Source organism: Epinephelus moara, chromosome 24, assembly GCF_006386435.1.
Source record: "Epinephelus moara isolate mb chromosome 24, YSFRI_EMoa_1.0, whole genome shotgun sequence".
Lineage (NCBI taxonomy): Eukaryota > Metazoa > Chordata > Actinopteri > Perciformes > Serranidae > Epinephelus > Epinephelus moara.
Window position 1 is genome coordinate 28,271,315 of NC_065529.1, and position 14,601 is coordinate 28,285,915.

General features: G+C 40.5%; 1 protein-coding gene across 2 annotated transcripts; it reads left to right on the forward strand.

Moving 5' to 3' along the window:
- The first annotated feature begins 808 nt into the window (after positions 1 to 808).
- bap1 (BRCA1 associated protein-1 (ubiquitin carboxy-terminal hydrolase)) lies at positions 809 to 14,244 on the forward strand. Of its 2 annotated transcripts, none has more exons than XM_050038750.1 (17): positions 809 to 1,008; positions 1,310 to 1,339; positions 2,106 to 2,160; positions 2,360 to 2,492; positions 3,292 to 3,411; positions 3,793 to 3,854; positions 4,012 to 4,154; positions 6,021 to 6,099; positions 6,201 to 6,363; positions 7,341 to 7,467; positions 8,559 to 8,737; positions 10,131 to 10,261; positions 10,431 to 10,891; positions 11,144 to 11,382; positions 11,590 to 11,682; positions 11,784 to 11,856; positions 13,282 to 14,244. In XM_050038750.1, the coding sequence occupies exons 1-17, from the start codon at positions 972 to 974 to the stop codon at positions 13,413 to 13,415; spliced, it is 2,259 nt and encodes a 752-aa protein (XP_049894707.1). In that variant the 5' UTR covers positions 809 to 971; the 3' UTR covers positions 13,416 to 14,244. The 2 variants fall into 2 exon arrangements, with proteins under 2 accessions (XP_049894707.1, XP_049894708.1); XM_050038751.1 differs by having other exon boundaries at positions 6,201 to 6,324.
- The last annotated feature ends 357 nt before the right edge of the window (positions 14,245 to 14,601 follow it).

Consider the following 14,601-nt stretch of genomic DNA (forward strand, 5'->3'; position numbering starts at 1 on the left):
GATGCAGCTTAACAAAACATCTGCCTTAAACATTGTCTGATCATGAGACACTTTGCCTCCCTGCAACAGATTTAAACAACATGTAGGATCTGTAGCAAATCCTATATTGCTGTGCAGGTATTGGGATACAAAAGGTCTTTGAGAATTCAGTGTGTGTAAATAACTGACCATTTTCATTCATCAGCTGTGATATCAGCAAAAATATTATATCTTAATGTCTGCAACACTTCAAGTCCAAATTATATAGTGTGCTAAATATAGTAAAATATATATGTAATCTCGAAAGACAAAATAAACAACTATTAGCCACGTCTCAATGAATATACCCTTTAATCCAGTAGATTATACCAAACAAAAACGGTAAACTGGGGTATTTTGAATATCATCTTGCACATTACATGTCTAGTACTGTTTACGAGTATTAATATTTCCATAATTTGAGCCCTGGGTTTGGCGTGCATTAAATATACCCTGTTTTTCCGCTCTATATGGCACGTTGAGAAAGTACTGTGGAGCTGTTTTTGAGAAAAGACCTCATTTTAATTGCCACAGGCAAGAAAGGCACATAATATTTACCTAATCGTTCAAGTTGCATTTCACCCTCACTACTGTGTAGACTTTTCTCCGTATTAATTTACAAAGATGTTATAATCATTTAATACAATAGTACACCCAATAAACAAAACTACGTATTGCCTGATTGTTTGATTGATTGACCGACTGATTGATCCATTTGTTGTAGTTCTGCCTCCCGGAAGTTGCAGGGAGGACGTGTTTTAGCGACCACCCGTCGTGTCTTGATGACGTAGTTTGTAGGCGGCCAATTCTGTCTATTGTGTTTATCTTGAGCTCTCCACAGTTGACTCGTGAATGGATACAGCGTTACCGTTTAAAATTATTACCCCTGTTTCGGACATGGACTGGAAACCATCTTAGGTAGTAACGTTAGTCAGCTGTGCACAAATGCGAAAATGAACAAAGGGTGGCTGGAGCTCGAGAGTGATCCAGGTGAGACATGTCGACACACAACACAGCTAACTATCGTTAGCTTCCACATAAAGCCAGAGGGACACTTTAGCTTCCTAAGCAGCTTCACTAATTAAGTTTAGAAAGCAACTTAAAAGAAGTACAAAATTATAAAGCTATTAAATGTAATGTGCATGTGTCTTTTGTTTTGCGTGTTGATGGAGTTCGTAACCTGAGGCGAAATATAGGGGGAGTACCGTTATTAGCAGAAATAATACGCTGGTCTTTAATTTGTTTTCTGATGTTTTCTATGAACTCTAAATAAAATGTTTCATAATTTCAGGGCTCTTCACTTTGCTGGTTGAAGACTTTGGTGAGTAGCTCATATACAGCAGCTAAATCCTTTAACAGTATCGCAATGTGAATAACCGTTATACACCAATCAGCCACAACAATAAAACCACTGATAGGTGAAGTGAACAACACTGATAATTTCCCTAAAATGCAATGTTCTGCTGGGAAACATTCTGTCCTGGCATTCATGTGGATGCCTCTTGACACATACCACCCACCCATACACCAACCAGACACCACAGGGCACCCCAGAGATGCTGTGTCCATTCCTCGACCGCTCAAAACCAAGTCCGATCTACAATGGGGCCTCTGACCTGCTTAGGCATGGACACAGGACTTCTGGGGTACCGCCACATCCCACAGATGCTCAATCAGATTGGATCTGGGGTCATTTTGAGGCCAGGTTGACACCTTGAGGTCTTTGTCAAGTTCCTCATGCCATTTCTGTGCTGTTTTTGTGGTGTGGTGTGGTGCAGTGTTCTGCTGGGGGGGCTACAGCCATCAGAAAGTGCCGTTCTGGATCTGTAGTGGTGTTTGGGTAGGTGGTGTGTGTCATGTGGCATCCACATGAATGCTGGGATCCAAAGTTTCCCAGCAGAACATTGCACTGAAACAAGATGACCAATGTTATTTACTTCACCAGCCAACGCTTTTAATTTTTAAGTTAATCGGTGTATATTTAACTCCATGTGGGGTCCTTGGGATAATTAAGGGAATTAAAATGTTTCTATGTGTGTGTGTGTGTGTGTGTGTGTGTGTGTGTGTGTGTGCATCTCTGTCTGTAGGTGTCAAAGGTGTCCAAGTAGAGGAAATCTATGATCTTCAAAGCAAGTGTCAAAGGTATTTATCTTCTAACAAATCCGGTCCATGCAATTCTGTTTAGTAAGTCACGATTGCATGTAAATCAAGATTTAAACTACTTATTAGGTATGTCAGGTGGTGACGTCCGAGCTCATGTATGAATATAAAAAGCGTTCATTTTCTTACACCATGTTGGACTGTAGCAACAACATGTGTTAAGCATCACTTTATTTTTTAGTCCCGTCTATGGCTTCATCTTCCTGTTCAAGTGGATCGAGGAACGTCGATCCAGGAGGAAAGTTAACACCCTGGTGGATGAGACATCGGTCATTGATGAGGAAATAGTAAATGACATGTTCTTTGCTCATCAGGTAAGTGTTTATGTGATCTCGACAGTTATTGTAGTTATTGATGTGACTTTTGATAACTGAGCAACTGGAGTCAACAAACCTTCTGCAGATTTCTATCAGAATTAATGCAGTCCATGATGTAACCAGTAAGCTCCTGAGTACATTTTAATCATAGTCAAATGTAAATCTGTGGGGTGTCGGTGGTTTAGTGGGTAAAGCAATCATTTTAGATAATAATTGTTACAAACAAAAGTTTTCAGGATGCTGCTTATTTAAGTGGCAAAAATCATGACAGATGCCATTCATAACTTATCTGGCCTCAGAGTCATTTATGAAAATTTCTAGCTTATTTAAAGTATTTCAAGTATTCATTTTATAAATTGTATGAACTTGTAAAAAGCAAGCAAACTGAGGTACTTCCAATCAGCTCTAACAGCAATGTTTAGTGTTTTCACATTATATAATACACATTTTTTCCATTCTGTAACTTCAATTAATCAGCTATCAATCATTTCAGCACTGCTTCAAAATGAAATGTCCTAATCTCAAGAGACTGCACTGGTAAAATATTGCTTAAATAAAAATATATATGAGACCATGGATCAAAATATTCAGTAATAATAAAAGGATGTATAGTAATCCTAACATATATGAACGTTAAATCCATCCAATATAGACGCCATAAGATATTTTGCTGCTTCCATCCCTTCAAAACCCTGATTCATATAGTCATATCTTGCAATAATGTCCAAAGAAATGTAGTTAACAAAATTCGTACTCTAACTTAAACTTGTGTTTATGTGTCATTTTTTGTACCTAGCTGATACCAAATTCATGTGCCACCCACGCTTTGTTGAGTGTGCTGCTGAACTGCAGCGGCGTTGAGCTCGGCACCACCCTTAGTCGTATGAAGGCTTTCACCAAAGGCTTTAGTCCAGAGGTAAGATTTTTCTCACCCTCACTTGTGTATCTCTTTTATTTTGGTGTAAATCATTACTGTGCTTTATATTCACAGTTTTCATTTGAAAATCAGCTCTCAGACTTGTTTTTTTACTTTGGCTGTTACAGTCTAAGAAACCATAGTAGGTTGACAAAAACTATATCAGTGAGATAATCAGAGTTAATATTTAAAAAACACATTAGATATATAAGAACGGGCAACGGTAGCAAGAGCTTGCAAAGCATATGTAATAGTTTTTGTACCTCAAACATCATAAAAATTTCATATTTGTCAGCAGTCACCTGATTGGTCTCTTGTTCTCCCTCTCCCTCCTTCTCCCCTTCTGTCATGTTTAACTTTTGATTTTTATGTATTTTTCAGAGCAAAGGTTACGCAATAGGAAATGCCCCCGAGCTTGCCAGAGCACATAACAGCCATGCCAGGTAGGTTACAGTCAGTGGTTCCCTTTTTAAATTTTCATGTAGCTCTGATTCTGTGGGAAAAAAAATCTACTCTGTGATTGGTCTGCCATACTGTGGGAGATGTCAGGCTTTGTGCATTCATCAGTTTCTTAAGCTCTCTGTCCGTGTTTCTATGGAGACCGGAGCCCAGGCACCTGCCGGAGAAACAGAATGGGATCAGTGCCGTGCGGACCATGGAGGCCTTCCACTTTGTTAGCTATGTGCCAATCAAAGACCGCCTCTTTGAGCTCGACGGACTCAAGGCTTACCCCATTGACCACGGTACGAGTGCATGCTGACAGAGATATGCAGAGTCCTGTTCTGGTCACACTGATTTGTAGTATTTTGGCCGCCATGGAACCAGTGAAAGTTGCCCTAGAGGGTATGCATATGTTGAAAATAGATTTGTCTGCATCAGTGATGCTGACTGAATTTTCTAGAATCATTATTCTGTTTTTTTCTCCTTGTTGGAAAATGGGTTCAAGACAGGGGCTTTTCAGGTACCCCTACCTGAGGTAGAACCAAACATGACCACTCATTTTTATCATTTTATATGTCCCCATCATGAGGTGGATGGTCCTAACAAACATATTTTATACAGCACCAAGTGATGAAATTGATCAATATATTGACTCACCCCATAGGGGAAGAAGTGCAAAATAAATCTACTCTGGAGATGGTGGGGGTACCTACTTAATCTCATGAAATGTTTCACCTATTGCTTGGATTTTGTTCAAATTAGCACAGACACTGCCCTGATATTTGCCCCACACCTAGAGCAATATGAATATAAAAATACGCACTTATCATAAAACTAGAGCCCAGAGCACTGATACTTGAGGCCTGCAGGCCAATTCTGTGATATGGTGCCAGGTGGCCTGCCGTGCCGACCATTGTCTAATTCACAATGACAAGAAATTGTTCACACCGGGAATTATTTTAGAATTTGAATATTAATTGGGTGCCAGAGTGCATAGGAAAGCATCAAAGTAGAGTTGTTTATCAAAAAAATGTACTAGCAGTGGATCCCCTGAACCTTCGTTGAGGGGTGCGGGAATACTTAAAGCTCCACATGTCCTCAAATCCTAGAAATGTCATACACCTGGCATGTGCTGGGCTGCTGTAACTGGATTTGCCTCTTGGCAAAGATGAGTGAGGACAGTAAACACTGAAAGGTTCAAGTGAAAACTGAAACAGGCAACTAATTTATCATATATATTATAGTCAAAATTCGGGGGGTCGAGCCTATCCCAGCTGTCATGCGGTGAGAGGCAGGGTTCTCCCTGGATGGGTCACCAGACTATCACAGGGCTGACACATAGAGACAGACAACTATTCACACTCACATTCACACCTACGGCCAATTTAGAGTCACCAATTAATGCTGCATTCTATTGGTAGCCGGAACCGGGATTGATACGGTTTACGGTCTGGAAAGGTACAAAAGAACACCCGTTCTACCCGGAGGTCTCGTCATCAAACTCGGGCAAGGTCCAGGTAGACTTTGAAATGCCATTGCAAAGTACTTGTATGATTTTTACAACACAAACGCTTAATTAAACAGCATATACGAGGACAAATTGAGGACAAATAACTTTGTTTACCATTCACAATGTGCGCAGCCATCTTCGTCGTGACGTCAATTCTACCGACTCGGTCTACCTGGACCTTGCCCGAGTTTGATGACGAGACCTCTGGGTAGAACGGGTGTTCTTTTGTACCTTTCCGGACCGGAAACCGTATCAATCCCGGTTCCGGCTACCAATAGAATGCAACATAACCTGCATGTGTTTGGACTGGGAGGAAGCTGGAGTACCTGGAGAAAACCAACGCTGACACGGGGAGAACATGCAAACTCCGCACAGAGGTCAAGGGGCTTTTAAATACAATGTTGTCATATCATAAATTACACACAGACAACAACAATACATTTTAACTTCAACTTAACATTAATTCTTTATGTAATTTCCTTCAACTTATAAGATGAAATCACTATTCCAACTTCCTTTTTTAAGTATAGTGTTAGTTGTCAGATTGTAAAAAGTGTAGGGGACAACCTTATTTGAATTGCATTAATTAATTTAGTGTTGTTTTGTTAATTGCTGCCATTGTTACACACTTAAAGTATGATATTTCACTCTATTTCAGGGCCCTGGGGAGAGGAGGAGGAATGGACCGATAAAGCTCGGCGGGTTATCATGGAGAGGATTGGACTGGCCACTGCCGGGTGAGTCCTGAGTCTGTTAGCTCAAGCGGTGGTGGTTCAGCTTCTACAGTACACACACCCTCAAGGCTTCATTCTTATGCTGCTGCTCTGCTCTTTTCCAGTGAGCCGTACCATGACATTCGCTTCAACCTGATGGCAGTGGTGCCTGACCGCAGGATGAAGTACGAGTCCAAACTGGAAATTCTAAAGAGGAATCGACAGACTGTTCTGGAGGGTCTGCAGAAGGTCAGGACGGCTAGAAGTTTCATCAGAGGCCGAAATAGAGTAAAATTTGATGACTTGTTATAATCTTTGCTGCAGCATGTCAGAGTTGTAACTTGTTTTGATGTCCTACTGTAGCATTCCTGAAAAAGCCCCGTTTCCACCAAGCAGTCCGGTTCACTTCAGTTCGGTACATCACTTTTACATTTTCATGCTAAATAGTTGTGGATGGTACCAATGTAACTGTTCCATACCGTCCACATTTTTCATCACCTTTTTGTTGGGGTACCTAGCACACAGATCTGGTACTAAAAGGTGGAGCTGTGAACACTGCAGTCTGTTGGTTGGTCAGTAGCAGACGTTCACTCTGCTCAGGGCTGAGTTGTTGCTGGTTTTGAAGCTCATGTAACTGCTGTTCATACTGTGGAGATTTCTGCATACATCAATATACTTTAACTATAAAATGAAAGGAAGGTTTGCTGCCTCTTGCAGCAGCTGTAGTTGGAGGAAAAAATAACTTAATTCACTGGGCCGACTGCCGGCGACTTTTAAGGTGGAATGTTTACTTGTAATGTTACTCAATGCATGAGATAACGACGGAATCCATGACAACTTTGACCATTCCATTTGTTTTCACTGTCTCTGGACAACATACACATTTAGAATGAAAATGTCGGTGTACAACCCCTTTCCATGGACGATAAACAAGGTGTAGACTTGTGTCAGCAGTGAAGAGGAAATACAGGGAGAGCTGGACGGAGCAGTGAGCAACAACAACCCTGCCTATATTTAAGAGTACTGTCTGCAGTGGAAATGCTAAACAGAGCTAGGGTCTAGGTACATGTTCGTAGGGGTTACTTTTGGTTCTAAAGGTGCTATACCAAAAGCTTTGGCAGAAATGGGGCTATAATTGTATATGTTAAAGGTGTTAAACTTTTTTAAAGGTATGTCCAAGTGTTCATTTGTAAAGGAAATTTGATTGGGCTGAAATATAGCCAAACAGGATCCCTTACAGGATCTTTTATGTGTTGTCTCTTCAGATGATCCGGCTCACTCAGCCTGAGCTTGTCCATGACAAGAAGCAGCAGGAGTCGTCCTCCACTGATGATAACACCACTGCGGTCAAGAAGGAGGCAGATGCAGTTACATCGCAGGGGGCTGATCAAGGTACATAAACGGATAGTTGTTTTTTTTTTTTCCCTCACTCCCACAGCAGTAGTCTCATGATAAACAGACAGAGAGCAACTGGGGCAAGAAGGAGCTGAGCGATTCCATATGTTGTGCGCAGCTTTATAATGAAATGAGATTTTATCCGATGTAGCTGTGATTGGACAAAATTGCAAGGTCGCGCAGAATTCAAGTGGACTGGCTGAATTTGCATTAATTTGCAATAGCAACATCTGTTTAACCACCTAAACCTGTACTGCTGTAGATGGGGCTCTGCAGCAAAATGTATTTTAATCTCCCACAAAAAGGCCTACTCCCCAAAAAAGCAACATCAGATTAAGTGCATGCTACATTTAGAAAATTTTCACGGCTTTACCGTGCTGTCAGACAGGTCTTTCCTTTGGCGCTACATTTTCTCAACTCCTGTTTATCTTCGCATAAGCACAACCGTGTCATGCACTGTATTACACTGCAGATCAGCTGCTTGGGTCAGACTCTCAGCAGTTTATGGATGAGGCAACAAATACAAGGAAATTAGAAAGAGGGGTGATTGTGATAGCAATGATAAATTGCTGTTCACTGTGGAGAAAAGAGGATTCCTTAACCGAGAATTTACAGAAGTTCTTTTGCAGAGGGAACTGAACGGGCCGAAAAAGAGAGATGCATAGAGATCTGTGATATATGATAGTTCTGTGGTTGAGAAAATGTAGCGCTAAAGGAAAGGGCCGTCTCTGCCAGCAAAGTGAAGTGGGGAAATTATTCTCAATATAGTGTCCACTTAAACTGATATTGATTTTTTTGGGGGTAGTCCTTTTTTAGGTGGCTAAAATACCCCCATCCACAGCAGTACATTGCTTAGCTTCAGTGGCTGTACTCCTGCCTGCTTCTTCAAACTGGGAGCACACTGACCATCATCTACTGTAGGTAATACACTGACTATGGATAAGTGCCTAATACAACCCCACTTCAGAAATCCCATACTGTTTGTTGAGTTGGCTTTATTTCCACAGTGTTTGTTAAAATACATGTTAGTAAATTGTAAAAGGGCACATCATAAACATTCAGCTGAAATAGACTGACTCTCATTATAGATTCAGTGGATGAGTCAGGAGGTCAGTCTAAGGATGCCCCCAGCCCCTCAGGAAACACTAAAGTCATGGGCAAACCACCAGTCCCCACAGGTCCCCAGCAAGTCACCAGTCCCAACCCCATCGTTCAACGCCTGCCTGCCTTTCTGGACAACCACAACTACGCCAAGTCTCCAATGCAGGTAAGAGTAGAAGTAAAATGTAGAGGTCCTGGCTCAGAAGTGTGTGTGTGTCTGAACTTTCTTCACCAATTTTGGCCACTTAAGACCTTTTTTAGAGGTGATGATGGATTGATCATATTATACGATTAGGGCATGTTCAGGGCTGCAAGTAATGATTAATTCCATTATCAGTTATTCTGCTAGTTATATTCTCAATTGATGTTTCTCCATAAAACATCAGAAAATAGTGGAAAAGGCTTAGTCAAAGATGATATCTTCAAATTGCTTTCGACCAAGAGTCTTAAAACTAGATAGTTTACTAATTCGTACAACAAAGAGAGGCAGCAAAGCTTCACATTTAATAAGTAACAAAAGTTTTTGCTTAAAAAATAATTTAGTTTATTATCAGCTATTAAAATTGATGCCAATTAGTTTTCTGTTGATTCACTGATTGACTAAATGTTTCAGCTCTAGTTGTGTTCAGGACTTACAGCACTGTTTGAAAATATTTATTTGACATCACCCTCTATAACTTTTACAAAGTACATTATTCAAATATAGTATAGTTACAAGGTGAGGGTTATAATTGAAGGGTTGGACAGTTTTCCAGTTTCCATTTTGAAGGATGCTCGTCTTGTTTCCATAGAACTACATTTTATCTGTCTAGTCTTGTCAGGACAAGATTTATTGAAACAGCCCAAAATCTATACAGCATATGACAATCTATATCTGTCTGCTTGAAGAGAGTCCAGTGTTACATTGAGAATTGTGTGAAAAGATTAATATTCGACTCTTTCAACAACTAGGACAGATCACACATTGCTTTCTGTCTGTCTCAGATCTGACTTGCGGGCAGTTCACTGTGCCTGTTATTTCTCTGTCTTTTATGCCATTAAAACTACTGATCACTCTCTATTACAGTCCAGGTGTTTAAGAGGAACTCTGCTGTTTTTCAACCCTGGCTTTATTTTCTCGTGTTTTTGTGTCGAAGTGACTCGCATGAACAACAGTTTTTGAAATTGGTCTGATGTTGAAAGAGAGGGCTGAAATAGGCTGCTGTACAACGTAACCGCTCGGAGCAATTGGCCCCGTCATTTTAAGTCCATTTTAAGTGCATTATAAGTGACTCATAACAATCTGAGCCTGTTAGAGGCAAAGATAAGCACTTTCAGTGGACGTAAATTGACAGGATACACCTGCCCTGAGTGGTTATATTATAGCCTGTTTTTCTGCTGCTAGCTGCAACGCTCCTCTCAATATTGGACGGATTTAAAAAAAAATTGTTTTTCTCAGACACAAAACCATGGGTCCAGGTTGAAAAATACCGGAGCTGCCCTTTGTGACCTCCCGGATTTAACATTATTTGGAGAAAAAAGATTGTGTTGAGGTTTGTCAAAGATTCTCTGACTAACAGGAAGAGGAGGATCTTGCTGCTGGAGTTGGTCGCTCTCGAGTGCCAGGGACACAACGCCAGTACTCTGACGATGAAGATGACTATGAGGATGATGAGGAGGAAGTAACTGATTCCACAGTCAAATCCAACAGGTTAGCACCGTTATGTGTATATAGGTATAATTTCTTTCTACGTTTGTGGTTATGACCTGACTGAAGGAGGATTCTTTTGTGATCAATTTTTTATTGATGATTTATGATAGCAACATGATCATAGCACTGACACAGAGGGCTCATGTTGTAAATTTTTCTGTTTTTTTAGGTTTAGACGGAAGGGAAGTCTGCGAACGCGCCCTGGACGAGTCGGGACTGGAATGGAGAGCCAGATTGCCCTCACCGTATTGGCTGAGAAACTGAAGGAGGCCCAAAGAAAAGATGCCCTAAATACACCCCTCTCAGTACGCACAGAGGGGCGCACAGGAGGCATCTGCATCACATCTGCCTCACAGCCTTCCCCCACACCCAGCAATGAAAGCACAGACACAGCCTCTGAGATTGGCAGCGCCTTCAACTCCCCGTTGCGCTCACCGGCGCGCTCCCAGGCTGCCACACGTCCATCCAGTCCGGTTGCATCCCATCTGTCCCGTGTGCTGTTTGGAGAAGACGAGATGCTGAGGCTGGACTCCAGACACAACCGCGCCGTGAGAGAACTGGGTCCCTCTGTCAGCGCGGCCTTGTTACACCTGCAGGAGGACGGAGTCATCTACGCTCTCCCTCCATCTGGTGAGTACAAGAGGTCGTTACTGTCATCTGTGTTATTTACAAAGGTGCTTTAAAAGCCTCTGCTGAGGTAAGCATTTGAGTCTATTACTTGATATTTAGAGTACAGTTGGAGCATATTAATCATCTCAGACAGTAGAAGTAAACAGTTTGGGGTGACCTTAATGAGAATAACATACACTGCTTTTATTAATGGATTGTCTGCATCTGGCTAATTTTGATCGATCGTTACCTTCTCTGTTGTCTGTACGCTAGATTTGGCTGCTGATGGCACAAAGCGGCCGTGCACTCCTGAAAAGATAAAAGACAAAGAGAAGGCAGACCCCTCAGCAGGAGAGAAGGAAGGGGTGAACGAGGGAGACGAGGGACCATCTGTGGAGGTGAAAGAAGAGGAGAACAAAGACGGAGCAGAGGTGAGACCAAGCAAGGAAAAGCCCAATGCTGTGGAAACCGCTGCGGACAGCAAGCCCCCTGGGGATAAGTACTCTCCCAAAGTAAGTCCAAGACTTTCCCCAGTGTTATAATGCACTGTAGTATGTATCTTACTATTCTTATCAGCCTGCCAAGATTTGTTTTTATATCAGATTACGCTCACATTTTCTGCTTGTGTTGCCAATTAGGAAGCTGTATCTAACGCTGTATACTATAAATATATAATAAACAAACACACGGAGCGGTTAATGTGATTCTGTCTCTTGCAGGAGCTGCTCGCACTGCTCAAGTGTGTAGAGGCTGACATCGCCAATTATGAGGTGTATCTAAAGGAGGAAGTAGAGAAGAGAAAGAAATATAAAGTAGGTTTATTTTACCTGGAACCAATTCAGTATCTTTGGTGAGACGTTGTTCTTATCGGCTTTTAATCTAAATCTTTTTTCTTTTTTTTTTATTCAATCAGATTGATGATCAGAGAAGGACCCATAATTACGATGAGTTCATTTGCACCTTTATATCAATGCTGGCCCAAGAAGGTAAATATCATCATCTCGAGGACTTCTTTCTTCTTCTTCTGTTTTTTGTCCCTCTCACTCCTCCATCAAAACTACATTTAGACCATCTTCTGAAGTTCCACTGAAATTCCTGGGTTCTCTGAGGTTTATCATTAGTGTCCGAATGTTTCACACCCCTTCACTCACATCACACTGTAGTTATGGATATTCTTGTTCTAAATGCCTGAGCTAAAATCCGCAGTCTGCTTTCTGCTAAATAGGGTAAGGAAAAGATTATGGTTGACATTAGTCATGTGAATTGACAAAATGATAGTTTTGTATGGGAAACAAACACCGATCACCAGGGTAAAAGTCCTGTGCTTGTTGGACCCATTCACCTCTCCTCCCTGAGCAGACTGTTGCGCTCTTTATACTTCATCCGTCAGTCTAAATGTCTAAAAATTATGCAGATGGGTTTACATTGGAGTTGGTTGACAGCCTGGTGCCTTCCATACAAAGGATGAAGGATGTGATGTCGGGGACACTGCCCCAAGCTGTGTATTTTGACAGGGGAGTCAGGACCAGGCTGTACGTGGCCTTTGGCTCCAAATGTTTAAAAATATAAGAAAGGAAAAAAAACACAAAAATACAAAGTCCTGATCTAAATTATAAAATCTCCTCTATCTTTACACAGTTTAAAGTAAATCAGCTATTTCTCGATGTTACAATGTAACATTTAAATAAAAACAAGTAATAAGTAAAGAAAAAAAAATAGTTATATGCTAAAAATTTAATATATAAACTTTTAATTTGTGTCATTTTAATCATTATCCCTCTCAATAGTTACTTACTCAATTACTCAAAAAAAAAAGGAAGTAAAGGAAGTAATGTATATCCCTCTCACCCAACCCCATGGACCCAACAGCTTAAAAGAATAAAAAGAAAAATAGCAATAGCGAATTAGTAATAAAAATAATAATATAAATACTTACACATACCTAAAGACATTTAAGTATACCAATAAGTAATGGGAAAAAGTTCATAAATAAAAAAAAATTATAATAAAAAACAACAAATAAGTAAACCTGAAAAAAATACAGTTAATAAGAACACGATTGTTTCAGGGAATATCTTAAAAATATGTTTTTTTTTCTTTGATCTCCCTTTTCCCTATTTTGTACCTCCCCTCCTTCTTTCGTTTTACTTTTGTAGAAAGTTTTCTGTATTTTCTTCCATCCCAGATAAAACAGTTCAGCTCGACTCCTAATACTGTGGTTTATTATCTCCATTTTATAGTCTTAGTTAATCGTGTCCTTCCTCATGCTCAGTTGTGGCGCCTCTAGTTTCAGCCACTTATTTATTATCTGTTTAAGTGCCACTACTTCAAAATAAAAAAGAAACATATCCTACTGGTATTTTGCTGGTATTTTTATAATGCTATTCGCTCTGTCTCGTTCTCCTCTGCAGGCATGCTGGCCAGCCTTGTGGAGCAAAACATTTCCGTGCGCCGTCGGCAGGGAGTGAGTATCGGCCGCTTGCACAAACAGAGGAAACCTGATCGCAGGAAACGCTCCCGACCTTACAAAGCCAAGCGCCAGTAATTACAAACAATCATACCTTCTGTGAGAAATGTACTCCTGCGAGCACCGAGCAATCACCACAGAGAAAGTGGAACTGATGCACTCCTGAAAATCTCTCTCGTAACGGCAGTCTAGTGTTGTATTTTAGAGCCTCCAATCCTTCATGAAATCGGCCGCGTGTTTGGTCAGTTGTTTTATCATTTGTATATATATGTGCGACCATTTTAGTCTCAATGTAAATTTTCTTGTCTCTAGTGCCACCGCTGATGACGGTTTGTAAATATGAAAAAAATGAATTGTGCATCTGAATGAATTTTTCATCTGGCAAAGTATTCATTCTGACTAAACAGTCCTACGATCAGTGCAGTTGTCACTAAATATACAATTTGGTAGCAATATTTCCTCAACTGTGTCCCTCTCTCTTGTTTTTATGGTGCCAATGAAGTATTGAATGTTTGACCAAAAAAAAGGCCACATTTTATTCATCCATAGCATTTCAGTTATAATCTCGTCACTGTTGGTAACTCACTATATATAACATAAAAAGCATCTTTTAATCACATTCTTCATGGACAGTTTTTAAACTTAAGAAGGCGTCATGATGCATCGAGGTTTTTTCTTCCAGCTGAGGGTCTCTAGTTGTGTATGACTATCTCTTGAGGTCCCGCAAATGAAAAACAAGCTCTGTGTTATTTTTGTACCTGAGACCTCAAACTGAGTGAATATCAAGTCGGATGTGTGCACTTGTGTGTTTTTGTACATATGTATCTGTTAATTGGCTCACCTGTTCACTGAGCTCAGTCGGTCTTTGTGCTTGCCAATTCATACTATAATAAAGTCAATAAAATGATCTTGCTATAATCCAGATGTCTTTTTAACTACAGCAGGATTGCAGTATTTAATGTAATGGCAGTGAATGGATTGGTGCAGGATTCCACCTCAGAGTATGTTAATAAATGTTAATCACACGTCACAAATCTTAGTAGGTTCACTAGATTAGTTTTATTAGATCAAAGTGCTTTATTGTAGTGACAGTTGGTGTACACTAGGGAGAGCAAGCATTCAGGGACGAGTGGGAACATCGAAGAATCATCTCCATTACTAAGCTGTTAAGAAATCCATTCACAATAAAATGGACTTGGGATTGTGCTGTGGCACCATGTGGCTGTGATGTACATGTGTACTGAGATTTAATATGTACTGTAGT

What these genes read in the sequence shown, in the direction of transcription:
- bap1 (XM_050038750.1), top strand. Translation starts at nt 972, where the DNA reads ATGAACAAAGGGTGGCTGGAGCTCGAGAGTGATCCAG. An exon ending in GCACATAACAGCCATGCCAG is followed by an intron (nt 3,855 to 4,011) that starts GTAGGTTACAGT and finishes GTTTCTATGGAG; the next exon opens with ACCGGAGCCCAGGCACCTGC. An exon ending in ACGCCAAGTCTCCAATGCAG is followed by an intron (nt 8,738 to 10,130) that starts GTAAGAGTAGAA and finishes TCTGACTAACAG; the next exon opens with GAAGAGGAGGATCTTGCTGC.